This window comes from Anas platyrhynchos, chromosome 4 (assembly GCF_047663525.1).
Source record: "Anas platyrhynchos isolate ZD024472 breed Pekin duck chromosome 4, IASCAAS_PekinDuck_T2T, whole genome shotgun sequence".
NCBI classification, from domain to species: Eukaryota; Metazoa; Chordata; class Aves; order Anseriformes; family Anatidae; genus Anas; species Anas platyrhynchos.
The window spans coordinates 70395301-70420929 of NC_092590.1; the positions used below are offsets into that span (position 1 = coordinate 70395301).

At 37.5% G+C, this 25629-nt stretch overlaps 1 protein-coding gene across 1 annotated transcript; it reads left to right on the forward strand.

The window, feature by feature from the left end:
* The first annotated feature begins 185 nt into the window (after positions 1–185).
* NOP14 (NOP14 nucleolar protein) lies at positions 186–22213 on the forward strand. Its single transcript, XM_005016180.4, has 18 exons — positions 186–659; positions 2398–2532; positions 3809–3950; positions 4488–4633; positions 5043–5180; positions 6711–6833; positions 8074–8205; positions 8976–9324; positions 10658–10788; positions 11043–11128; positions 12738–12873; positions 14679–14780; positions 15641–15794; positions 18509–18668; positions 19390–19537; positions 20028–20146; positions 21397–21552; positions 21908–22213. The coding sequence occupies exons 1-18, from the start codon at positions 462–464 to the stop codon at positions 22005–22007; spliced, it is 2655 nt and encodes an 884-aa protein (XP_005016237.3). The 5' UTR covers positions 186–461; the 3' UTR covers positions 22008–22213.
* The last annotated feature ends 3416 nt before the right edge of the window (positions 22214–25629 follow it).

Genomic DNA, 25629 nt, shown 5'->3' on the forward strand with positions numbered 1-25629 from the left:
ACCCCCTCGTGAAAACTACAACTCCCAGCATCCCCCGCGCGGCACAGCTCGCCGTCTCCCCTGCGCCCCACCGCGCTTTGCATGCTGGGATTCGTAGTGCGCGCCTCAGCCCTGTCCCAACCTTCCCCGTGAATCACCGCTGAAGCGGGAGGGGAGAAGGGCGGCAAGTCTCGCGACGTTTGGGGACAGCTCTCGCGAGACTTCGCGGGGCCGCCACCGGTGCGTGGCGGGCGCTGGGGGCACGCGGGGTGCGGGAGCGCGGGCACCGCGCGGCTCCCTCCGCATCGCCGCGCCGCCCCGGGGATCTCGCGGGATTTCCGGGGGAAGTCTCGCGCGATTTGGTCGGGGGGCGGCCGGGAGGGCTGAGGGGGGCTTTGCCCCGCCGCCATTTTGGTTGTTGGGTCTGTCAGTCCGTCTGTCAGTCCGCCTGTCCCCTCTGAGTCCCCTTCTCCTGCTTTGGAATGGGGAAGGCAGCCAAAAAGAGGCCTAAGGCCTCCGCGCCCTCCCGGGGCAAGGGTTCGGCGGAGTCAGCCATGGCCATGGTGAGGAGCAACCCCTTCGAGGTGAAGGTCAACAGGCAGAAATTCGACATCCTGGGCAGGAAGACCAAGAACGACGTGGGGCTGCCCGGCGTCTCGCGCTCGAAGGCCATCAAGAAGGTAAGAAAGGGTCAGAGCTGGAAAGGGAGGGCAGCAGCTGTAGGGGAAGCTGTGGAGGGGAGGCATTAAGCCTGGAGGGGAGAGGCAAATCCATCCTGTGTGCCACAAATGGTTCCTCTCCTCATCTCACCTCACCTCATGGTGCTCTGATGGTGATGGAGAGCCTGACAAACATCCCTCCCCAGTGCACTGCACGTGGATCATCGATGCAAGCCCTCATCACGTGTGTGGGAACGAGCCTCTTCTCAAATGGCCCTGACCCAAGCACAGCAGCACATGTGGCCAGGATGCAAATACTGGACTGCAGCACAGATAGTATTAAGCGTTCGTTATCTTGGTCACATTTAGATGCTGCAGGATGTTAAGCTTCTTGATGGTGCAATGTTATTGTAATAGTAAAAGCCTGGAAGAGGAGTAGGGCCTTACTGCAGTGGGAACTGCGTAGACATGCAAAAACTACCAGTGATTTGGAAAGGTAAAATTTTCTGTAGATTTTGTTAACACTGAAAAACTATGGTTTAAAAGTTTGTTCCTGAGATTCTCTCTGATACAGATATGGAATTTATTTGAAAACAAAACGGAATTTGAAGCATGAACTGAAAAGAGAAGTTATTTTAAAAAAGAATGTGTAGCAGAAAGAAACTATCATTTTACATGCATTGTGAGAGGTGATGCATTAAATAAAGTTTCATGAATAAAAGTCATCAATGAGAAAGGACATCAAATAATTGATCAACAAAGGTGCTTTTCCATATCCAAGGTATTAAGATACATTAATGGACTCGAGCAGTATTAAAGTTGCATGATGTATTCCGTGTAGGAAGTAAATAGAAGGTAGAACCGTCATACTGACAGCAGAAGCCAGGCTTCACTTACAGGGGTGTCTGCAAGTTTGGGATGCTCAGTAGGGCTGTAGAAACCTGTTTCAGGAAACTCAGCCTTTTCCTTCACAGCAGTAGCTTGCAAGTTCATTGCACTATCAATAGCAAAGATACCTGCCCATCAGATTTCGTTAACATGTTCTAAATGAACGTGGATCTTTTTGAATCTAAGCACAGCCAGTATTTTCTTCCTTTAGGAACTATGTAGTAATTTCAGCATGAAATTGTATTTTAGCTTTCAGCCCTCATTACTGTTTGTCTAGATTTGAGACAACTTAATAGCATTTAATGTCACATTTGAAGGTCTTTGGGTTTTAATAATGAGGTAAATCAAATGTTTGTAATGAAACTGGCATTTGTAATTTCACTGGCACTGAAAAGTAAGCCTGTCTTCATACTTGTGCCAGAAGTGCAGCATATACAACCTCACATAGGTCTGTTAACTTGCTTTTACTTCTCTGATGCATAACCTTCCTGTGCTCAACATTAAAGCAGAGAACTAAATGTATGTACCCTCTTGTTTTTTTTTTTGTTTTTATTTGTGTCTTAGATGACAAGACGAGAAGAGGTTCAGTTGGCACCGGGGTTTTGTTGCTTTCTTTAATATGTTACTCTCTTATACTAAGCTTCAGACTGAAATTAGGATTAATTAGAATTAGAATTTAAGATAATGTTAAAGTTAATGTCTCTGTTGTATGAACTTCCCATCTCTTTTCATTGTTCAGTTTTCACTTCTATTTCACTGCATTCTTATCAACTCGATGATATTGCCAGGATACTGTAGAGCCTTTCTTGCCTTGGTTTTGAAAGTATTTATTCTCTTCACTTTTTAATTTAATCTCCTCTTTTTATTCTAGCGTACCCAAACATTACTGAAAGAATATAAAGAAAAAGAAAAGACAAATGTGTTTAAAGATAAACGTTTTGGTGAATATAACACTAAAATAAGTCCAGAGGAAAAGATGATAAGACGATTCACTTTGGAAAGACAGGTAAAGTATAGCAATGGGAATTTGGAAAAAAAAAAAAAAAAGAAAGAAAGAAAAACACATTAGGTTGGTAGGGTTGCCCTTAAGAGGGTTTTGCAGGCTAATGCTTTCTATTTTAGAGTTTATATGTTAGAAACTCTTTATGAAAAAAAAAAAAAAAAGAAACACAACACAATTGTTTGTGGGAATCCAGAATTTTCCATGAAATCTCCCTGGTTTTGCAAGACAACTTTTTAAAGCAGAAATTTATTTGAGCACTGATGTGCAAGAATTTCTCCTATGAAGACCAGCTGGGGGAGTTGGGGTTGTTCAGCCTGGATAGAAGGCTCTGGGGAGACCTTACAGCAGCCTAATACCTAAAGAGGGCTACAGGAAAGCTAGGGAGGGACTCTCTGTCAGGGGATACAGCGATTGGACAAGGGGTAATGTTTTTAACTAAAAGAAGGGAGATTTAGACTAGATGTTAGGAGGACATTCTTTACTCAGAGGGTGGTGAGGCACTGGAACAGGCTGCCCAGAGAAGCTGTGGATGCCCCAGCCCTGGACGTGCCCAAGTGGCCTTGGCTGGATGGGTCTTTGGGCAGCCTGGGCGGATGGGAGGTGTCCCTGCCCATGGCAGGGGGGTAGGAACTGGGTGACCTTCACGGTCTCTTCCAACCCAAACCATTCTATCAGTCTATGAAGAAAGCCAGTTTTAATTTGATCACTTGGTTTTCTTTGTTCTAGACTCGTTATGATTTGGGAATTGATTTAGAAAAAAGGCAACCACCATCAAGTACAATCTGAGATTCCACTATAACTGTTGGAAAACAGCCATTTCATTTGCTGACTAGAGGAACTCCGTAACCTGCTGTCTTTCTGTAATGTGAAGTGTATGTGTAGGACCAGTATTTCCACCTCATTATACTCAGTCTCCAGAGTTGAGCACTGAGTAGTGCAATATCAATGTCTACTCATGCTTTCTGTAGGTTATAGGCAATTTCATTAGGTCAGAAATGTGATAGTGAATCGTTGATGGTAATGGTATACAGATAAAACTTAAGCTTTTTTAAGTTCTCTGAGTTACTTCATTTCTACATTAGAATAAGAGAGGCATCGTGCTCCCTTGGTTAAGGTTTAAGGTATTTGAATGAAAAGACTGATCTAGTAGTGTTCTGAAAACAGCAGAGAACTGGAATAAGAATTTCCTCAATTAGCATTGAAAGGACTGCCTTTATTAATTTATTGCCTGAAGCTAGAAATCCTATGTTATTTAATTGGTTTGTTCTACTATCCTTAGCAAAATTATGGAAAGAAAAATATCTATAACCTTAATGAAGATGAAGAATTGACTCACTATGGCCAATCTTTGGCAGAAATTGAAAAACTGAATGATATTGTTGATAGTGATAGTGACACAGAAGAAAGAGGAACGTTGTCAGGTAGGACATGTCAGCTAACATCCCACTGCTCTATGGTTTTTTGATTGTTTTGTTGGTGATACATTTTTGTCATTTGTTCTGTACTGTCCTTCACTGAAGAAGAGTATTATGTAACCAGTTGGGAAGTTTAAGCCAGTTTTGATTACACACATGGAACAGCTGTGTGGATCTTAGGAGAGGTTGAGCTGAAACAACCTTCCTGGCAAGCTTCTTTAATCTCTGGGCTTTTCAGCATTAATATTTAGAGGGTGTTGGGTAGCATCTGAAGTTTAAGTTGCTTTCTTGCATCTCTGCACCTAAATCCTAGTTGGAATGTTGAAAAAACATATTCCTATCTCACACAAAATGTTTGTCAGCCTAAAGTATGTGGCCAGCATCTCTGTCTTGGTATGGCTGTTCATAGGGATGAGAATAGTACACGGATGATTAAATACTTTTAATTGCTCCCGTTCTCAAGTAATGGGGAGATACTGTCCCAGCAGAATCAGCACTGATGTATGGATTTGAAAAGGATTCACAATTTATTTTCTCTTCTAGCTGAGTTAACCGCCGCTCACTTTGGAGGGGGTGGAGGCCTGCTTCGTAAAAAAGCATCAAGTGGGCAGGACGATGAAGAGGAGGAAAAACCCAAATCTAGAAAGGAACTCATAGAAGAGTTGATAGCCAAATCTAAACAAGAAAAGGTGAGTTTTTAGCCCTAATGTATAAGTTATGCATGGTTAAGAAGGCGTCGTAATCTCTGTCTTTGTGGAATAAAATAGTGGCTTGGAAAGCAAGGTAGATAGCTGTCGAGGAAACAAGTCTGAGGTCCTTGCATAAAGCCTATCTGCCCTTGGAGAAGTTTTAGGAAATGCATTAGATATTTACCATTCTTTCGTATCTCCAAATCTCTCCTCTTGACTTGTTTTCTGTATGCAGCCTGTGTGGCATTCAGGATAACTGTACTGCTTCTGCCACAGAGAGTTTTTTACCTTTAAAATGTTAAGTATTTGAAATTATTTGCTAAAGACAGCATTTTGGCACAACAGTGCTATAAATGCTTTGTCATGTTCAGCTGAATGTAACTGATACATTTGTGATTTATTTTTCTAGCAAGTGAGGCAAAGTCAGAGAGAAAGTGCATTAGAACTCACAGAAAAGCTTGACAATGACTGGAAGGAAATCCAAACCCTTATGGCTCGCAAACCACCGAAGTCAGAAAGAAAGGACAAAGAGGTAGAAAAACCCAAGGTAAGGTTTTGGCTAGATTACTTGCTATTGTTCTAATAACTTCTGACTTTGACTGTCCTAGTGTCTGATGTGTAAGGCCAAGTTCATCACTTCACAAAATAAAATGGTGCCTGCTGTTCGCACAAAGGGAATTTACACTTCTAAGACAATTTGGTTAACTGGAAGAATGTAGGGATTTATATGATTTATCTTTTTGTAATTACGAGTTGCTTTTGTTTATATTAAATATAAGAGAGGTTGCAGGTTGAACAACAAACACTGTTATCTGCAGGTTATTTTTAAGACAAATACGTTTTCCTGAAGAATAAAAATTGTTGAGAATGTTGACTTAGTTTGAACGCCTTTGCAACGTTCATTGGATAAAACACCTTTGAGTTGACAAGAAAATTTTCCGGGTTGTGACTTGGGTACCATCTTTACAAAAAAGGAATTTAAATATTAAGCTAATGAATAAATTTGTTGTGGTCTCAAAATTTTTTCTCTCAATGGTACATTATATTAAGAGAAATGAACTTACAAATTTAAGAATGGGAACTGTAATGTGTTGCACTTTTTTGTTTTTGTTTTCTTGTCCACATTTTATATTATATTTCATTTGTTCCCTGGCAGTAGAATTCAGTTTTCAAAAGACTGAACTCATGAACAGATCTTATGTTAAAACTGATTGTAAATGATGAACAGAATATACTGGAACAACAGGTCGAATTTTGATGTATTGATTTTTGTTTTGAGATGCTTCATAATATGCTGAATACTCCAGTATGTTGGTAATGTGATATCCTAGGCAAAAAAAAAATTGTCATTGTACTTTTCAGCAAAGGAAAATTAGATTCCTTTGCTTCATATGAATCTCAATTTGACAATTATCAGAGATGCGGAGTGTGAATTAGTAATGCTCTATAACATTAACGTTGAATAGAAGAAAGTCATCTAGTGGCACAAGGGAAGAAAAATCAGTAGAACTGAATTTTAGTATATATCACTGTATGGTTTAGTGATTTAAACATCTATCAGGAAGTCTGTATTCACAAGTCCAGTGCTGTATCTGCTAGTAACTGTTCTGCCATGTACACTGCTTAAGCTTTACTGAATATCAGCATCCCTTTTTTGTTTTCTTTGAGATAGACATCTGTATAACTAATAAGATAGCAAAGACTTAGCTCATGTCTGACAGTATTTATAAAGTGAAATGTAAACTATGAATTTATTAATTTGAGTTGCTCTTTGAGAAAATGGTGTTTTATTAATAAAAATATTTGAAATTTTTCATTTAATAAGTAATACTATTTGTACATTTTTCAGTTGTGAGTAACTTAAATGGAAGGGAATTCAGGGAGAGTTTCTGTTCAATCATTCTTTCTGTTCCTTATGTTAATACTGAATTGAATGTTCTTGTGGCTTTCTCTGGACATGGTCTTTGCCTTATTTCATAAAGGTCTTACTTTTTAGTTGTTATGTCTGGCAGAGGGGTGGCTGCAAAGCAGAATAATAAAACTAAGATAATAAACAACTATATAAATATTTCTTTAGCCTGATGAATATGATATGATTGTTCGAGAACTTGGATTCGAGATGAAAGCAAAACCTTCAGAAAGGATGAAGACAGAAGAAGAATTGGCAAAAGAGGAGCAGGCGCGACTCCAGAAGCTCGAGGTACACCATTTATGGTTTTAGATTGTTTTGTAACCTGTCTTTTGGGAGTGACCACTTACATTCATTGCTTGACCTTAGATTGAAAGTGGCTGTACTAAACTGCAATTCGTCAGAGGGCGAATTCAGGAAATCTCTGTTTGTGTTTCGTTTGCAATCTGATATAAAAGACAAAAACATACAACTTAGTACATGACTAGTGAGGCTTATGAAATGAGTTGACATTTCTTCAATAAAAATACAGTATCACTTTGAATTGCCTATACATGTTTTAAATTATTCAGAGTTAAGATGCACTTCAGTAAGGGGAAATATCTTGTTGCACAGAAGTTGAATTACTGCACTGCCAAGTCATTTATTGCTTTATTCTGGTGTGGCAAGTCTTCCAGTGGTATTATGTGTATAGCTTTGTTTTGCATAGGAATAGGGTTCTCTTGGGAAATACTGCATGCTGCTTCTGCCACGTGGAGCTCTGTGTCCTTCAAAAAGAGTGAATTAGTTGTTAAATGTTTCTCTCCTTTTTCTTTTGGGATACTGAAGACACATTTAATACTGTAGGCATGCAGTATCTTCATGTTACCTCAGAAAGCTCAGTAGCTAACAGCAAAGCAGGAAGATCTTTTTCTTTTCTGTTCTTGTCTTGTTTGACAGACAGTCTAGCTGTCCGTCAGACAGAAGGCAGTCTGTAGCAGACAGAAGGCAGGTTCTGTAGGCAGAAATGCTTTTGAAAAATGGTGTTTCAGATATTGCCCATTGAGTCTATTTACAAATTCAGTGTAATGTTAAAATCCTATGACGTCATTGTGTTTACTGCAAACTTGTTACACATAGGGAAAAGAGATAAACACTGCAGAATCATAAAATGCATTTAGAAGCTTTTGTTTTCTAGTAATGGTGCATTGTCTCATAAACCAGGCAGATAAAAAATAAATAAAATGTGAGAACATTTTGTAAACCCAATTTAAACCCATCCATGTGAGTGTTATCACTTACATTATTGGATTAGGCTATCACATCGCACTCTGCAACAAAAATAAAGTATCATCAGCTTTTGCCCATAGTATGTCAAGTCACTGCCTTTTCTTTTCATTGGGTAGGTGGAGAATGCTAGTTAACTTTTTTTTTTCCTCTGATTTTCTTAGCTGTAGTATTTGAGGGATCTTCGGGAGCTTCCCTTCTGGTGTAATGACATGATTCATCTAGATGGCTCACATCTGTGTATTGTATTTCTCCTAAAACACAGGCAGATCGGCTACGTCGAATGCGTGGAATAGATGAACAAGAGACTAAAAAGAAACCCAGCCACGTGTCAGCTGATGATCTAGCTGACGGGTTTATCCTGGACAAAGATGACAGACGTTTATTGTCTTACAAGGTAAGATTTGAAATGTCAACTTTTTCAGAATTCTCAAACGAAGGTAGGAAAATTAGTTTGGAAGTGACCTGTGGAGAACTCTGGTCCAACTTCCTGCTCAAAGCAGTCAGCTATGAAATCACCAGGTTGCTCATGGCTTTACCCAGTCTTGTCTGTTGGAAGGCTTCTGGTCTGAAGAGAAGGTCTTAGCCCTTTTAGTCTTTTATTATTTTTATTATTTTTTTTTAATTTGCACTATATTCAGCGCAGTGTTCACAGAATTTCAGCCTGAGGATGAGTGACTTTCTCAAACAGCCCTTTCCTCTTCTTACAAGTGAGTAGCAAGGGAATTGCTGTTGTCCTCAGATCAGAGAATGCAAATTGTGGATGTGAATTTTAATCAATAATTAAGAAAATCAGAATGGGAACAATTATTTATCTGATACGCTATTTTAAGACATAGAAATAGTTTAAAAATGTATTTTCTAACCGAGAATGCTTCTTAAGTGACATTGAATTTTTTTTTATATCATCTGCTAGTGTCCTTTACTTTCCTGCTGATTGTTTTAGTCCTCAGATATTACCTCTTTATGTTTCTTCAAGCTCCTTGGAAATACCCCACTGTTCTTATACTTGTATGCACATTCTGTCCCTAAAATTCCTTCTTGGCTGGCATGGCTGCCGTTTGCTGCTTGGTCAGGGTGGCCTTTAATGAAAGCTTTCCATAGTGATTCTGTCGAAGCGCTGTTACTTTATCACTGTTTTAACTGGCTCATTTTCTCTACTGGCAGGATGGAAAAATCCATATTGAAAATGAAGAGGAGGAGGAGGACAAAGAACAGGAGGAGGAGGAGGACGAGGAGGAGGGAGAAGAGGAAGAAGAGGAAGGGGAAGAAGAGGAAGATGGGAAGGAGGATAGTGAGAATGACCAAAGTGAGGAAGAGTCTGCTGCTGAAGATGAGGAGGATGTTGCTGCAGACAACCACTCTGATCTTGAATCTGACCTTGAGAGTGAAGAAGAAGCTGCAGGAAATAAAGAAGAGAAGAAAGACGAGACAACTGGAAATGAGTCACAGAATATGGAGGGACTGGATCCAAAAATGGAAGCTGCCAAAGCAGAGCTTCCTTACACATTTGCTGGTAAGCAAAGGACAGACTCAGAGATCCCTTTTGTTTTTAGGGAGTTTATAACCAGTCTCTTTCTCTCTCCTGCAGGATCTTAAATATTCCTGCTCATCTATGACTTTTTGCTTTGTAACTGTCTCATACTATTCCAGGAGGAGTCAGTAGCTCCTGTTCTTAGTGATTAGCACTGATCATACTGTGAGCAGTGGAAAACGAATCGTTTTTGCCCCAGAGCTGTTTCTGCTGCTTCTAGCAGCCATAGAATTGACAAATACACGTTAGTGGTTAAAGCAGAAAGATCTGTGCTCATTTCTGAAGGCCAGCAAGCAGTACACCCAATTCAAAATGCTAGTGTTTTGCATAAGGGCATCTTAAATAGTGTTTGTTCTGTTACCTGTATTTACATGAGGAGAGGTTTCCTTCTCTAGTGTTTGGACGGGCATTTTTGTCAGAGAAAATGCTTAAAGAGGCAGGACCCTGAGGTGTAATCCCTGTGATATAACACTGCAGTATTTTTAAATGGAAACACTTGAAATTTAACTCTTTTTGGGTCTGTGCCTAGGAGGAAGAAGAGAGAGACGTTCCAAGCACTACACAAAACATGCATTAATACTAAGTACCTAATACAACTAGCTCTTGTCCGAGTATAGGTTTCTCTAATAAAATTACCCATTACAATTGAACAATCTTTGAACAAATTGAACAATCTTTCAAACAGCTTCTCTAAATGCATGTTTTTGTGTTTTTTCATCAAAAGGAGATAATATACAGTACACACAGCCTTTTAAATTGCATCCACATTTTGTCTTAACCAGGAAGTGGTCACATTAAAATAACTCAAAAAATGGAACCAGTTAGGATGTGTTATAGCATGTTAGCTAGACTGGAAATGGCCTTTTTTTTTTTTTTTTTTTTGTACAATTGTTTTCCATCAGTGGCAAGTTTCTTACTTTTTTAATATCCTTTCATGCCAAAGTTAGTTGGATGTGAATTAAGCATGGAGCAAATTGTATTATGGCAAATTTATGGTTGAATGTATGCTTAAGTTTAATTCTGATGCATTGTGTGGGTGTCAGCATCATCATGCTCAGCCTAAGCTGCAAATACAGGATGAACTGAATCTTAATTGCTGGAAAATGTTTACCTTATTTTTTGAGTTATGTTCATAAGTTATTTCACATACATCTTGATAGGTTAGTAGTGTTTAAAAGCTTACTATTTAAAGACTGTATGGTATCCTTTTTTCTAAAAGTAACGCTTTCAGATTGGAAGTTTATTAGATGATAGCTTTAATTAAATATCCTAAGTTTGAGGTTTTGTCTTGTCAATTTTTGTTTTTACATTATAGTTCCCGAATCCTATGAGAAATTTAAGTCTTTATTGGTTGGAAGAACAATAGAGCAACAGCTTACTATTCTGGAAAGGATTCAGAAATGCAATCATCCAAGCCTTGCAGTGGGAAACAAAACAAAGTTGGAAGTATGTTTTTTGTTTGTTTGTTTTGTTTTGTCTTGCATTTTAAGGTTTGAAATTAACTTTGAATTCCTTCATAAGTTTTAGTAAGCATTTGGGTAGCAGTATAAACTATATATGCTCCTATGTTGTAGATAGCAGTAGAATCAAGGTACCATGTGTTTCTTTTCTGACTTTTGTATCACTGTTTTTCTGTGCTGTTAAAAAATACCTGCAATGAAAGAACACTGATAATTTGTAACATGCTGTGCTTCTTGCAGAAACTGTTGGGCTTCCTTTTCGACTATATTGGGGAGTTAGCAAACCTGGATTTACCAGACCTCAAAGCAATTGACAAGCTCATCCTGTAAGTAACAAATCCTGTTGATTTTTGCTACGTTATGGTTTTAGGAGAAAAGCTGCATAGTGTAAGGCATTTTGAGTGTAGTTTGTTTCGAACAATTCTCTTGGGATTGTAGGCAACTGGTGATTCTCTGGCTTCTTAGTGTTTTGACTCTGCTTCACCTATTCTTTGAGCTATTAATTGTACCAAGACATTTTCAAATTCTCAGAATGTAATTTTCCATCTGTAAAATGCTTTTCATGGTTCATGAATAAATGATATACCATGTGTGCATGCAAACTTCTGTATATAAAGTTATTTATACTGCTGGTCAAGGTGCTGACAGTGTGCTGTTGCCTGTGCGACTTTACATGGGTTTCCATTCTGTAATTCACTCAGGTTTGGAACTAGATGAAAATGGAAAAAAAGAGTGTTATAGCAAGCCCATATAAATGTTCCAAAGAAACAATTTGCAGGAATTAGTCAATTTGGCATTGTAGTCTTCAAACACGTAATGGACAAAGAGAGTCAAATTTGTCTCAGAGGAATACAGCAAACCATGATGGTCAATGGACACAAGCTGCAACAAGGGAAATTCCAATTAGGTGGAAGGAAAAATTCTTCACAATGAGGGTGTTGGACATCAGAACAGGTTTCCAAGAGAGGCTGTAGAATCTCCACCCTTGAAGGTTCACAAAACTCAACAAAACTGCAAGCAACCTGAGGGAGCTTTGAAGTTAGCGATGCTTGGAGCAGGGAATTGTTCAAGATGATCTCCAAAGTTCCCTTCCACCTAAAACTAGTCTGCTATTCGTAGCTAAACTTTGCAGGCTAGACAACTTCCTTTCAATTAATTATTTGTATGTAGCATGAAATCAAAAATAGTATATTGAAGAATAAATAGTTTTTAAAAATCTGCTATGGGCAGCTTTAGCATGCATTGCTCTGTTGCATTCATCAGTAAGAGCATCAACCTGCTGATAGTCACACATGCTGCACCTTTGTAAAAATGTCTAAACACATTTTGATTGCTTTATAGAACTAGGATTTATTAATATCTCTACAAACATTTAAAAAAAAATACTGAAAAGCAGATGCAGGCTCCTGCCTGCACTTCCCTGTAGGCAGTGTCCACGGGCCAGTAACTGGCCTAACTTTGTGGGTATTTTTTTCTCGTTTTAAGTAATTATTTGGTTAACTACATTGATGCCTTTCTAAGTGCTTAACATTGCCTGCGAGTATTTTAAGTAGAGAGCTGCCTAGTATTATGTGCCAGTTTACCTTTGTACAGTAGAATGAAGAGTTAGGTGATTCAGAAAGATATGCTTTGATCGTATCAAATGATTTAAGTGTGTTTTTTAAAGTTTTTAATTTTTTAAATTATTTTTTTAAGGTTTAGAAACCACCAAATCAGAGATCATCTTGTAAGGCCCAATAAAAAATATATCTGTAAACCAAAAGTATTACAATGGTAATCTATACAGGGTGGCTGTTTCTCTAAAAATAATTTGCTTTGGGGAGTTTGTTATGTTAGAGAAGGAACACAAGAAATCTTCCTACAGGTGCTTAAAATCACTTTTTTGGTTAAGATCAATGGTGTAACTTGATCATGACTTAGATTTCTTGTTAATAGGCGATTGTACAATCTCTGCCAGATGTTTCCTGAGGCAGCCAGTGGCAGTATGAAGTTTGTCCTTCGAGACGCTGCGCATGACATGGAAGAAGCAATTGAAGTCAAAGGCCGTGCAACATTTCCAGGTTTAGACATGGTAACAAACACCTACTGCTAAGAAAATCTCTTGCTCTTTACATGAGTACAGAAATGCTAATAAATGCCAGATGATAGGAAATGCAATTCTGTATTTCAAAGCGTATAAGTTCATCTGTGTCTTTTTAGGTTTCTTACGTTTTAAATTGCCTCTCTGCAGATAACAAAACATTCTACAGAGTGGAAGTGGGACTTAGCAATGTTAATAAAGGGAAAAGATCTTAAAATTGCTGCTCCAGTTTACGTAGCAGAACATTCTTTGTTTTCTTGTTGGCATTTCAATGGGTATTTCTAGAAAAAAGTGTTGTCAGTTAAGTCATCATTTCTTTAATTATGTTAAGTGCAAATATTTAAAAAGTGTTCCATAAAAGTTCACTGTCTCCAAGGATCACAAAAATAACAGGGAAATAATGTTTGGATATAAAAATACAACGTATTTTTCAAAATATAAAAATACGGTATCAATATGAGTGATGCTAAATTAATGACTCAACATGAAAGGACTGACCTTTCCATCTTGTATTAGTAATATTTCAAAATTTCAGTGCCCATGCTAAATTTGAGCACACCCCTAGGTAAATGGAGTTTCTAGATAAATGACTGTTGGGGAATTGACAGGTGGAGTATATGGAAGATAAGTATTTGATTATTATAATAAAATGTTTCAAAGAGCCACCATAAGTTAGTAATCCTAAGGAAATTACTTGTTTTTGTTTCATCAAGCTGGGAAAGAAATGCTGCCTAATGGAATATGTAGGGTATTGAAAGAAAATAGACAGAAGGATTTACTTGGCTGTCTTGGTTCTTACAGCTTGGACAACACTTATATTGAGTTCTTTTTTGAAGAGTCTCTATTCAGGATGTTTTACATTTTGCAGGAAACGTGTTGTAGAGAGCTTGTAATTTTTTATTTTGTCACTGTCACCCTTCAGACACCAGTGGCACTGTTGAGTTTCATTCCATTCAGTGGACTTTTTGAGGTTTCGAGCCATCTTTGTGTTTTAGGGTAGAATTACATCACTGTCCTGTTGCCAAAGTACTTGTTTGAATGAAAGTTTCTTAGACCAGTTGGCATTGGTAGACTTTACACATGCCTACAGTTAATCTAATTTGATCAGGGGTGTTTAGTAACTAAACAGTTCAGGAGAATATTTATTTACAACAAAAAATTCATGGAGGAAAGCAGCTGAAACAGTAGAACTTGACTTGTGTCTAGCTTACTGTGTAAATGTCCACTTAGGTCTGTTTATAGAATTACCTTACAGCTGATGTTTAAGGTTCCTATAGTCATGACAGGAGGCCACTCAGCTCTCTGACGTTCCCTTCAGTAAGAGTGTACATAATTGCTGGCTTGTACTTGTTACCTGCTAGTGCCTGAGGATCCTGGTTACTTAATTGTCTGTGCTGAGGACGTGTTGAAATTTGTCACAGGTCCTCTGTGGCCACTTGTTCATTTCTTTATGTGATATGAGAGTGTGTGGTTGTGGGGAGCTGAACTTTATCACATTTCTTCATGAAATAAATGGTCAGCATGGTGGGCATAGTTCTTGGTTGCTCCTCCAGCTGCCTCATTGAACTAATGCAGTGTTAGACATATAATGGATAGTCCATTTTCTCATGAAACTTAAACAGTCATCTCAGTAAATAGGTTGTGTATCATATCAGGTATCTCAATGATTTATATCCTAATGTTTTTAGACTACTACATGACAGTTACTTATACATCACAGTTAGATACGTGTAAAATCAGTTGGGAATTACATCTTACTATATTTTGCCTTTTTACTCTCTTTTATATGCTGTCAGCTTATTTATTTGAAAATTACATCTCTGCTGTTTCCAACATCTGACTTCTGGCATCCAGTTGTAACTCCTGCTTTTATATACATGAGTCAGCTGCTTACTAAGGTATGTCTATGATGTTGTATCTTGGCATATTCTTCCTTGTTTCTTCCTAGGACCCCAACTATAAGTTATAACTAACACAGATACTGGAACTGTTCTGAAAAGGCAGCTTTGTGTTGGGTATAGTCACAGATAGTAACTGGAAGAAAAAAGAGAAAAAAACAGTACAGCGCAACACAAAATTCTGGCTGATAATTTTTCGAGTTGTCATACAAGAATTCTGTATATGATGAACTACATAGGACTAATGGAACAGACTGACTAAAGTATAAAAGCATTCATGTGATTTCTCTTCTGTATATTGCGCTTGGTCCTACTTAAGAAAGATCTTTAATTAAAAATTGTCAGTGTTTGTTTTCTTTAAAATCCTATCTAGCACAATGCATTGCAGTGCAGTTAAAATGTGTCCTAATTTTTCTATCCAAACGTCCTGTTTATATGCTTTGAAAGTCTTGAGTTAGTTCTATTACTGTCACAGAACCAAGTTGCTTTCAGCCAGATGTTTCTTTTTTTCACTTCTGAAATGGATATGGGGCGTTGGAGGGCAAAAAGTAGGACTGACATGTATGAACAGGTCAGATGGCAGAAACAAACAAGTAAAAAGAACTTATAGTTTGTGATTTAGCACCTTCTAGTGGCTAAACCTCTTCTGACAGACTTTCTGCTTATTTCTGCATATACTTTTTAGTGTGTGCAAGGGAAAGCCAGTATGTTTTCGTTTAAGTCCAAAGGGTATCATTTTACAGATCTTAAATGTGTACAATTTATTAAATATCCCTACTTTGGGGGAGATACCATATTTGTGGTGGATAGACATTTACTAAGTAATGTGATGTGCTTTTTTCTTCTTTTCTTTTTTATAGTGTCGCATCACAACGCTGCAAGATGTTATTAAAGGTTTATTTATATGCTGTTTGTTCCTGGAATACATCTCTCTCTCCAGAAGATTTGTACCAGAACTCATCAATTTTCTTGTTGGAGTACTTCACATATCACTCCCCAGAAAGCAAGCCCAGGGTGAGCTTGTTTAGAATAAATGAGTAATTATTTTTTTATATTAGGGTTTTTCTTTTAAATAATTATCTTTCACACTGAGTTTAGTATTTTGAAAAAAAGACCAAAATCATTTGCTAGGTTGGCCATGCACAATTTTGATTCTCAGACATCTTGTTATGAATGAGATTCTCTAACGTTGGCAGGAAAGAAAGAATTGAAGTTAGTAAGAGAAATAAAGCAGCATTGCCCACCATGCAGTATTTTGATAATATTGTTGTTCTAAGTAGTCCATGTGATTGGACTGCACTCTAATATTTGCAGTTCCAATGGGATTCCCACTGAATACCCTGCAAATAGCCTCCTTTATCTACTACTAGTCATATCACCCAGATAAGTGAGTGAAATGTAACACAGAGTTGGTATTTTTCCTTTTTGTGTGTTTGACAAGGATTTGTTGTAGTTTAATAGAAGGCAGCTGTTCCCCCCAAGCAGAGGATTAGGCTGTGCTGTAACATAACTGCAAACTTAGCAGTCTGTGCAGACAACAGTGAGAATGAGGCTGCCTTTTCAATGGGATCCATATGCTAGCAAATGATTTTTAATTGCCAATCTTTGCCTTTCTATGATTTTTTTTTTCTATGATTTTTTTTGGGGGGACTCATTTCAAGCTTTAAAGTTACTCTAGATCTGAGGCTTCTTACCAAAAAGGTTAGTGACAAAAATTCACTTAGAAGAGCTTCGTCAGAATACAGTAACTAATTCATGTGCTAGTATCCCTGGGTCACTCGGAGTGTCAGCATGCACAAGGAGACTGCAGGCAGGATATTCTCAAGTGAAAAATGCAATGATTTGTTGGCAAATCCTCACAGAAGACATCTGGTATTTAATGAACTACAGGCTAAATATTACTCTACTCATCACCTGAAGTCCTTGTGCTTAGGGTAGTCATCTGTTAGGTGAGGAAGGTTCAGCTTCTGTTGCTGCAGCATTACAGTATGTCTTCAGTGGTACTAACCTGTCTTGCAGCTCCCTTTTTTTCTGCTTTAGGATTTTCATGCCTTTCCGTGCTGACAGTCTTTTCTTCTTGTGAATTCTTGAGCTACTAACGATCCCTTTCTCAACAAGCTTAGTGCTGCAGTTTCACCTTTATTATCTTGTGTGGCTGTACCCTGCAGACTCACCCAGCTCCTTCTCACAGCTTAGCAGTTTCCTCTGAAGTGTGAGCCAAAGTTACACAGCTGGGTTGCATCAAAGCTAAAGCCCTGGATTCTCAGAACACCGACAGCTGAACTCTTAGAAAGAGGTGGGAAGAGGTTGCAGAGTGGGTGAATTACACAGCACTTAAAGTATTTTATCCTTTGTTTGCTCTCTTAGGAATATATGCACTATAAATGTTTTGGGTACAGTTAAAATATAGCATTTTCTAAGATGAACTACTTCAAAATATTTAGGGGTGATTGATGATGTAAGCTTTAACTTTTTTTTTTAGCTTTGTATTTCTGCTAATGTTTTTGCACTACTTAAATTTGCATGGTGTTGGTTTCTGTTAGCAGTGAGGAAAAGCTCAATAAGATATGCTATGGAGGCACAGCATTCTTTTTCTGAGAGTTTTTCAATCAATATTGATGTTCTAAAGTTACTAAATACCCAGTCATGTTTTTAAGTATCTGTGGTGGAACTATTGCTGATAAACATGATGGTTTTGCTGTCAACAGAGACTATTTTAAAATGAGCTGACAGCTAGTTCTCTGGAATGCTGATATGCTGTCAAACCAACAAAAATCTTTGGGTTCAATTTTGACAATAAGTAACATTAGCAAACAGAACTCCTTCTGATTTAATTTTGCAAGTTTGGCCATTTCTCACATGGAGAAACGATAGAGAATACAACTTCATAAAAGACTGAAGTACAGGTTTTGATCTGGTTTAGACTTTTAAAAAGAAAGTAGAAAATCTGAAGGGGGAGGGAGTGGGAGAGGATTGTCTTTGTCGATAGCCTCAGCTAATGGAATTGTTAATGAAAGATGCTGTCCTCTCACAAGTAAAGCAGATAATAATAAAGTTTTGAAATAAGTTCAACTGTAAGCTTGCCGGACTTAAGGAAAAAAAATCCAGCACAGGGACTGCAAATTATTCTTTACCTTAGACATGAAACCCCACAAATGTTTCTTTCACATTGGTCTGCAAGTACCATTTGCACAGATCATCTTATTTAACGCAATGATTCTCAAGTCTTTTCTGTATTGCCAGCCCTAGTGTGTATTCTGCATTTACTTCGCATCTTAAAACCACTTAGTGGGAGAGAACTTTGCAGCATGCATCGGAGGGCCCTTGCCGAGAGGTCACTGGAGAGGCTCAGTGTGGTGCAGTAACTGGGAGCTTTCCCTGCTCGTGCTCACTCTGCTGCTTGCCCACTTTCCGGTCAGAGCCTTCTACTCGTAACTCCAATGGAAAGTCCTGTTCTTTGCCTTTTCCTCTTAAGCATGTCCAATGCTTCACTCTCACTGGCAGTTCAGCTGTCCATCCTGTTCCCCGCAGGGCAGGCATCTTCTTTAGTCTTCTCTCTCCCTGTACGTACTTAGGATTGTGCCTGTGGTCCATTATTTTAGAAGATCCTTTTACTGATAAAGGTGTTTTTTGCTTGTTTGTTTTGTTTTAAGGCAGTATGATTAAAAACTTCTTTAGATGTAATTCTGAGAACTGATTTATTTATGATTATTATTCTTGTTTTGTAGGCTATACTGTAGTGCATCCGTTCACACCACTTGGAAAAAATTTAGAACTGCTTTTGGTGTGTGATAAGAAGGATTTGGAAAGCTGGCAGAAGCAAAATTTGCCATTGAGTATTGTGACTAGATTAAAGGAAGCCAGCAGAACAGAAGTGAATCATATCAGGTATGTAAGAGTAAGAGCAGTGAAATGTTCTGCTTTATTTTTATGCATAGGAAATATTAATCTTCTGTCAGAACATTACACAGAGCATTTGTTGGACTGCTCAGCCCTTCCATTCCTTTTCTGTATAGCTGTGGATTGATGAAATGATGCAGAAACAGAGGACATGCTCAGAACTTTGAACTGTCATACTCTTCTGAAGCAAATATTGTATTTACATTCAAATACCATGTTAGAAAAGACGCTGAAGTAATCAAATCCTAAAGTTAGAAAAGACTACAATTAAATATGTTCATTAAGCATGTCTGACTTTTTTTTTTTTTTTTACCTTGTGCATCTGTTACACCATAATTTATTTCAGGGATGAGTAAGAATTTTGTTACAAAATTTAATAATAAAAATTACTAATTCTGTTTTGAAGTGTGACACTTCTAGAACCAGTATAAAAACCTATTACTCAAGCAGCAGACACAGCATTGGCATGTGCTTTGTGAGCTGACATAAAGATTTGTTGCTAATGGATTTCTTGGGTATTTGCTTGCAATAAAAGTGAAATTTTAGTCTGAATTGACAACCAGGAACAGCCTTGTAACTGGCTGTGTTAGGCAGTCCTAATAATAGACAATGTTTATGCTGCCAAATTTAATTAATATAATTAATTTTATTCGAAAACCCAGTACAGTTTTTGCAAGTGAAATTTTTGTATTCTTTTGTACATCAACAGGTTATCGTGTCTAGCCCTGTGTTTTGATCTCATTAGAAGATGTGCAGTTCTGTATGAGTCTATACCATCATTGCATGAAATAATGCATCCTGTCAAAATACTTCTTACACAACATGTGCCAGTGAATGAATATCCTGAAAAAATGCAGGTATGTGTTCCTTAACAATAAAATTCTTAGGCAGAATTGACTTAAGCAGAATAGCAGAATTGTCCCCACCTCAAAGAGGCATCACAACATGACCTTGGAGAATAAGATTTTGTAATACAGGTGATGCAAAATGACCTATTTTTTTGCCATCAAAATAAAATTAACAGTCAACCTTAGAATGACTCTGAAAGGCAGGCTCCTGAATTTAGCTTGCTTTAGTCTTGCTTATTCCTCTGTTAGGTGAAACTGTTTTCAGACCTTTCTTATTGTCCATGTTACCATCTAACTAGAATTCCTAAAGTGTTTAAAATTATCCAGCCTAGAAGGGTTGCAGCATTTCAGTGTCAGCGGTGTCCTAAAGAAAAGTAATGATTTCACTTGGAAGAAGAACGTGTGGGGAGGACATTACTTCTGATTAAATTTACCATAGGTTGTGAATTATGGTGTCTCTGAAACACTTCTAAAGTTGTAATTTGATTTGCATTTCCAGGAATGGTATCACGGTGCTCTGAAAGAGCTAGAGAGCAAAGTAAAGCTCTATACTCCACTGATCTGTGAGAAAAAGAAGCCAGTGCCATTGAAACAGTATACGCCTAAGATTGTGAAAGTGTAAGTAAAGCAATGCTTAGTGCAAAAGAAAAAGTGTATGTAAACATTGAGATTTTCAGTAGACTAAACAGATTTGGAAAACAGGACATAAACCAGCTAACTGTTTCTTTGTTGCATTTTGTGCACAAACTGAAAAGGACCAGCTACTTGGGTGGTAGGAAGGGAAGGAAGAAGGAAGGAGGAATTTTAAGAAAGAGAGCAAAGATTATCTTGAGGGAAAAAATAGCACTGGAAATCAGTTTTTGCCTATATAATCAGTTAAAAATTAATAAATTTCCAGTTGAGAAGGGGTTGTTGTTTTCTGATATTTTACCATGTGCACTGTAAAAGCACATCTCAAGAACAATAGTGAGTTGTTTGTAAAAATCATACTGAAATATATAAAGGTAAAGATGGGTGGTGAAATTTTGAGGGTTTTATCACTGGTGCAGTAGATCAGGCAGAATATTCCTGTGCTCTGTATCACGGAATTTAACAAATACTGTGTCAGATTAAGCATTCCTTTAGGCCTACTTGATTGCCCCGTTCCTCATTCCCAAGCAATTTTCTACCTTTCAACAGTAGCAATGACAAAAAACATGCAGCTTTTTTCTTTTTATAGACCTCACAGTGATCATGTGCACTTTTATATTCTGGTTTGGAATTAAATAACGCTAATTTCCTTTTGTAGATAATAGAACTGTGTTCTGATTCAGGAAGTCTGCCGTATATTGGCTGCTGACTCATTTAGGCCTGTTTGTTATCTACAAGGGCATAACTGCGTCTTATTATACTAATTTAAGAGGACAGCCTTCCTCTGCCATACACATTTATCACCAAGTTAACTGATTAAACCATTTCTTCAGAATTCATCTGTAGAGGAAGTCTGCAAAAACTTAAGATACATTGGGAGATTCCATCTTTCTCCAGACATCTTTTATTTGTCTGCTTTAGTTTTTGTTGTTGTTGTTGTTTTTTTTTTGTTTTTTTTTTTTAACAAAATGCAGGCTACATATGGGGGGATTGAAGCGTATCTGCTTTCTGGAAAATGTTATCTGCTTGTCATCTGCATGATGATGACATGCGGTTAGAAAGTCTGGTGAGCGTTTTTCCAGTATGTTCACTGGGGCAGCTTCTTATTTTGCAAGTTGATTACATAATATGCAGGAATAAAAATACAGTTAGTGTTCGGACAAAAATTCACTTCTTATATACATAAAGTCCTTCTTGGTAAGGTGTTCTGTGCTCACTTATACACATTTTCATTTCAGTTTAGAGTTTGGAAGAAAGCAGGGATGCACCAAGAAGGAGCAAGAAAGAAAGCGGTTGATTCACAAGCATAAACGTGAATTTAAGGGAGCTGTTCGTGAGATTCGGAAGGATAACCAGTTTCTGGCTAGAATGCAACTTTCAGAAATCATGGAGAGGTAATGTAGCCTTTTCTTCAGCACCAGTTTGAGTTGTTCTACTGTCCATTTCTTTGCTGTGTGACGAGACTGACACGAACGATCAACAATACAAAACTTACTTATTTAAATAAATAAAAGTTGGCAATTTAGGGAAAACGGGTATTTTTGTTAGAGATTGTATTAACTTTCAACTTTGCAGTTTCATTTCTCTAGTTAAGAACATGCAGAAAGTTATCATTTAAAGTGTATGTCAATGAAATTTAAGATTTTTGGGGCTTTTTATAAATTAATGATTACAATCTAAATCTACTTACTTACTTTCCCTAATATAATCTCCCTGAAATTTTTAACATGTTCATTGTTTGCTTTACAGAGATTCAGCCAGAAAGAGAAAAGTGAAAGAGCTTCTTAGTAGCCTTGCTACACAGGAGGGTGAATGGAAAGCAATGAAAAGGAAAAAAATGAAGAATTAATTTGGACTATCTATGGACAGAAAGTTTGTTTTTACTGACGTATAAAATAACCCAATTCTATGGCTTTTGCACAGATTTTAATTGCATTTATTGGATGTATTCCTTTCAAGGAAAACAACATCATCAGATCTGTCTGAAAAAGTGAACCTGCTTATTGGATAAATCCACAGGTTTTCGTAAGAAAAAAATAAAATAACATTTTTGTATGTGGTATGCTTCTGTTTATTTTAGCAACAGAATATTTGGGTAAGTAATTAGAATTCTCAAGAGTGTGTAAGCAAGCTTTAGACTATTTTGAAAAACAAAAAAAAAAAAGGAAAGCAAAACTCCTTTGGTATTTCTTCAATATCATAATAACTGCCAGCAGCTCACATAATGGTAGTATACTTGTAACTTCAGCAGAAACACTTTAATTAGTCTGTAGCATTGGGATATTCTAATGCTTGGGTTTGGTGGACTAATGGTGTTGGTTTCAAGCAGAAGTCCTTTGTTGAAGTTGTACATTCATTTTTGTCTTCAGTAATTTTGGGATCACGGTTAGCTCTGAAATTCTGAATAATCTAGGTCAGTTCACTGTTTCAGCATAAACATAACAATCTGATTTAAGATGACAGTCGCATCTTTAATTCTTTTCCACTTATTTTATCACATATGCGCAATTACTGAGAACTGCCCAGCACGACTGTGGTAAACATCTGCTCCTTGGGTAGAGCCAATAAATACATCTAATGCTTTTTTTTTTTTTTAATAATACTATATTTGTGAGTAAGCATTAAATAACTGATGTTGTTTTTTCAGTTCAAAGTGCTGGTCTAAACTAGGTTATGATTGAGGCATCTGTTGTTATACGTTTGATAAACTCAGTGACATTTTTTATGCAATGAAGAAAATTACAATATTTTCTTTCAAAACTTACAAAAATGAAACCCCATTTCACAGTAATGTTCCAGTTTCAGTGTAAAGAACAAACTATGAAGAAAATCATAGAACGAATGAAAAAATTGGCCAAGGTTCTTTGCAAACAAACAAAACCAAAAATATCCTTCCATTTTCAAATACTCTTCTTAGACCTGATCTCCTATGTTTTGGCCCATGCATAACTCAGAAATGGCAACGCTTACCCTACTGTTCATGAAGAAAGACGTAAACACTGGCAGTAAATCTGATTTAACAGATAGGACTGGTTGTTTCAGACTGGCTTAAAACATGATGTTTGTGGTGGTTTTTTGTTTTTTGTTTTTTCAAATGAGACTTGGAAGGAAGACTAAAACTAGGATGGGAGGAGTTGAAACACTCCAGCTTTGCATTTAAACTAATGACAAAGCTCTCTTTGAAAGACAAGACTTGTCAAAGGTTTACCTATGGATGTTTCTTAAAAAGAAAAAGGCACTTTATTTGAAGAAAATAGCTTCCAGTGAATCCCAGTGCAGCTGTAACAAGGTAATTAATATGTGAATATCATCAGATTTTTTGGCTTACAAAACCAGTTGTATTAAGTGTTAAAACAGCCTGAATACTAAGTACCAGTGGGGGAGATAGTCATGTCACATAAAAGTAACATTTCTATGTTTGAAATCCATTCACTCTTCTGAAAACAAAATATATTTTCAGTTAGCCTTTCCAACATCAGTAAAGCTAAACTTCAAAGAGATCTCAGAAGATTAGTGTGCCTCCTGTTTTATTTCCATTTGGCACAGTATGGAGCTTTTCTTTCCTCCTTTGCAAAAAAAATAATAAAAAAGTAGATTAACTTTATCTTTAAAAACAAAACTTCTTGGCTCAAGCCAAGAACTTAAGACTGAAACAATGAGAAAGGAACTAACTTCTTATTTCATACTATAAATCAGCATTTTCAATCCGCAGTTTTAGTTCTAGTATATTTGTCCTTTGCACAAATAAACTGACAAAAAAGTATTACAGTTTATCTGACTCTTTTTCCAACAGTAAGTAGCTCCAGAGGATTTGCCCAGCAGGGTATTAGAATCACAGAGAGGCTGACAGCTGCATTTTGATCCCAGGGCGGTGATTTTTTGATACCACTTGCAGCTGCTTATTCCTCAGTAAGGGAGGCAAGAAAGAAAGAGGAGAGAGACACGGGATGGGATGATGGTGTCTGTGGAAGAGGACATTCATTGGGACAATGAGCGGGAATATTTTAGGGGGCTGAGGAGAAAAGATAAAGGACAAGGAAACCTCAGCTGATAAATTTACATGACTGCTTTGGAATGCCAGATGTGTTTGAGATGCTGAATGAAAATCACAGCATGCACTTTTACAAATGACTGTCAATATTTACTCACAGTTTTATGATATATTAAAACTGATATTGATAGTGGTGCATAACGTGTAGTGTTTTACATGAATAGGAATGCAGGATCAGCTTGTCTTGCCTCTATGCTGATCAGTAAGCTCTGATAGTTTACCATGGCTGGGCAGATGTGGTGCCATGGTACCATAGAAGGTGGTAAGAAGGTCTGGGCATTTGGACAACAAGGCCAAGCCCTTTCTCATCAAGTTTCTTGAGCACAGTTGCATTCACCATTACATTCTTGTTGCAATGTTGCTCTTGAAGTGAGAATTGTCATTAGAGGCCCTTTGTGACACATCTGTTATGAATTACAAATCTGTTGTTAATTAGCACAAAAAAAAAAACACTATTCTGTGACTACAATCAAGTCATGAGACACACAAAAAAAAGGAAAATTACCATTCTGCCTTTAGTTCAGCTGACTGTTCAAGGTAATTTGTCTGTCAACATCAGCTGTCCCAGAGAACAGCTACCTTGAAACTGAATACTGTAAAGAACGGGGTGAGAATAAAACCATTGAGCAAGAACCTGCATAAATTACCGTATTTACGACAGTATGAAAGGCTTCCTTATCATCAGTTCGGTCTTTTGGTTGTCAGTTGAAAGTTAGTGTGGTGTTTTGATGTTCTCAGTCATGTCTTACAGAAGTTATCTACCTTGCTATAACCATATTCTGTGTAAGCCATCACTCTTTGCCATCAGCTTCTGCTGTACGGAGTTAGCGAGGCTGCACTAAGCTCAGCACATATTGTTTACTGTGAAACAAAACCTGAGCTCCTACAGCTCTACCGGACAGAGGCTGATGTCTTCGGTAGTGCAGCCTGTTCAGCCATAGGAATTGCTGGGACTGCTTTCCTCTTTCTGGGCATTTGGGAAAAATAAAAACTACAAGATAAAGCATTTGGCAGCTTAATCATAATAGTATTATTCATTGTCTGAGACTGTGAGCTGCTATTTACTTACAGGGCCAAAATTCTCTTTGTGTGCTTGCATACAGGATTGTATGACATGGCTGACTGCAGTAATGCAGCTGGGCTCGGTGCTCAGAAAATTTTTAGGTTGGTAGGTTTAGTAACAGGAAAAGTTGTGTTTTTTTCATTTGTTTTGCTTTTTTTTTTGCTCTTTGGAATACGTCTGAATTCAGGTGATTCCTGCTTGGTTATATGCAATGGCTCAGAGCCAGAATAATATATCTACATATATTTTCTAGACATTAAATGATAATTCATACTTACCCCAGAGCATCTTAAAACAGAATCTTGAATCAGCAGCGATCCTTACAGAATCCTTAAATTTACAGAATATGTGCTATAC

Excerpts from the sequence above, each read along its gene's own strand:
- NOP14 (XM_005016180.4), top strand. The coding sequence starts at position 462 with ATGGGGAAGGCAGCCAAAAAGAGGCCTAAGGCCTCCGCGCCCTCCCGG. Across the intron at positions 5,181-6,710 it reads AAGAGGTAGAAAAACCCAAG|CCTGATGAATATGATATGAT; the intron begins GTAAGGTTTTGG and ends ATATTTCTTTAG. Across the intron at positions 20,147-21,396 it reads ACGCCTAAGATTGTGAAAGT|TTTAGAGTTTGGAAGAAAGC; the intron begins GTAAGTAAAGCA and ends TTTTCATTTCAG.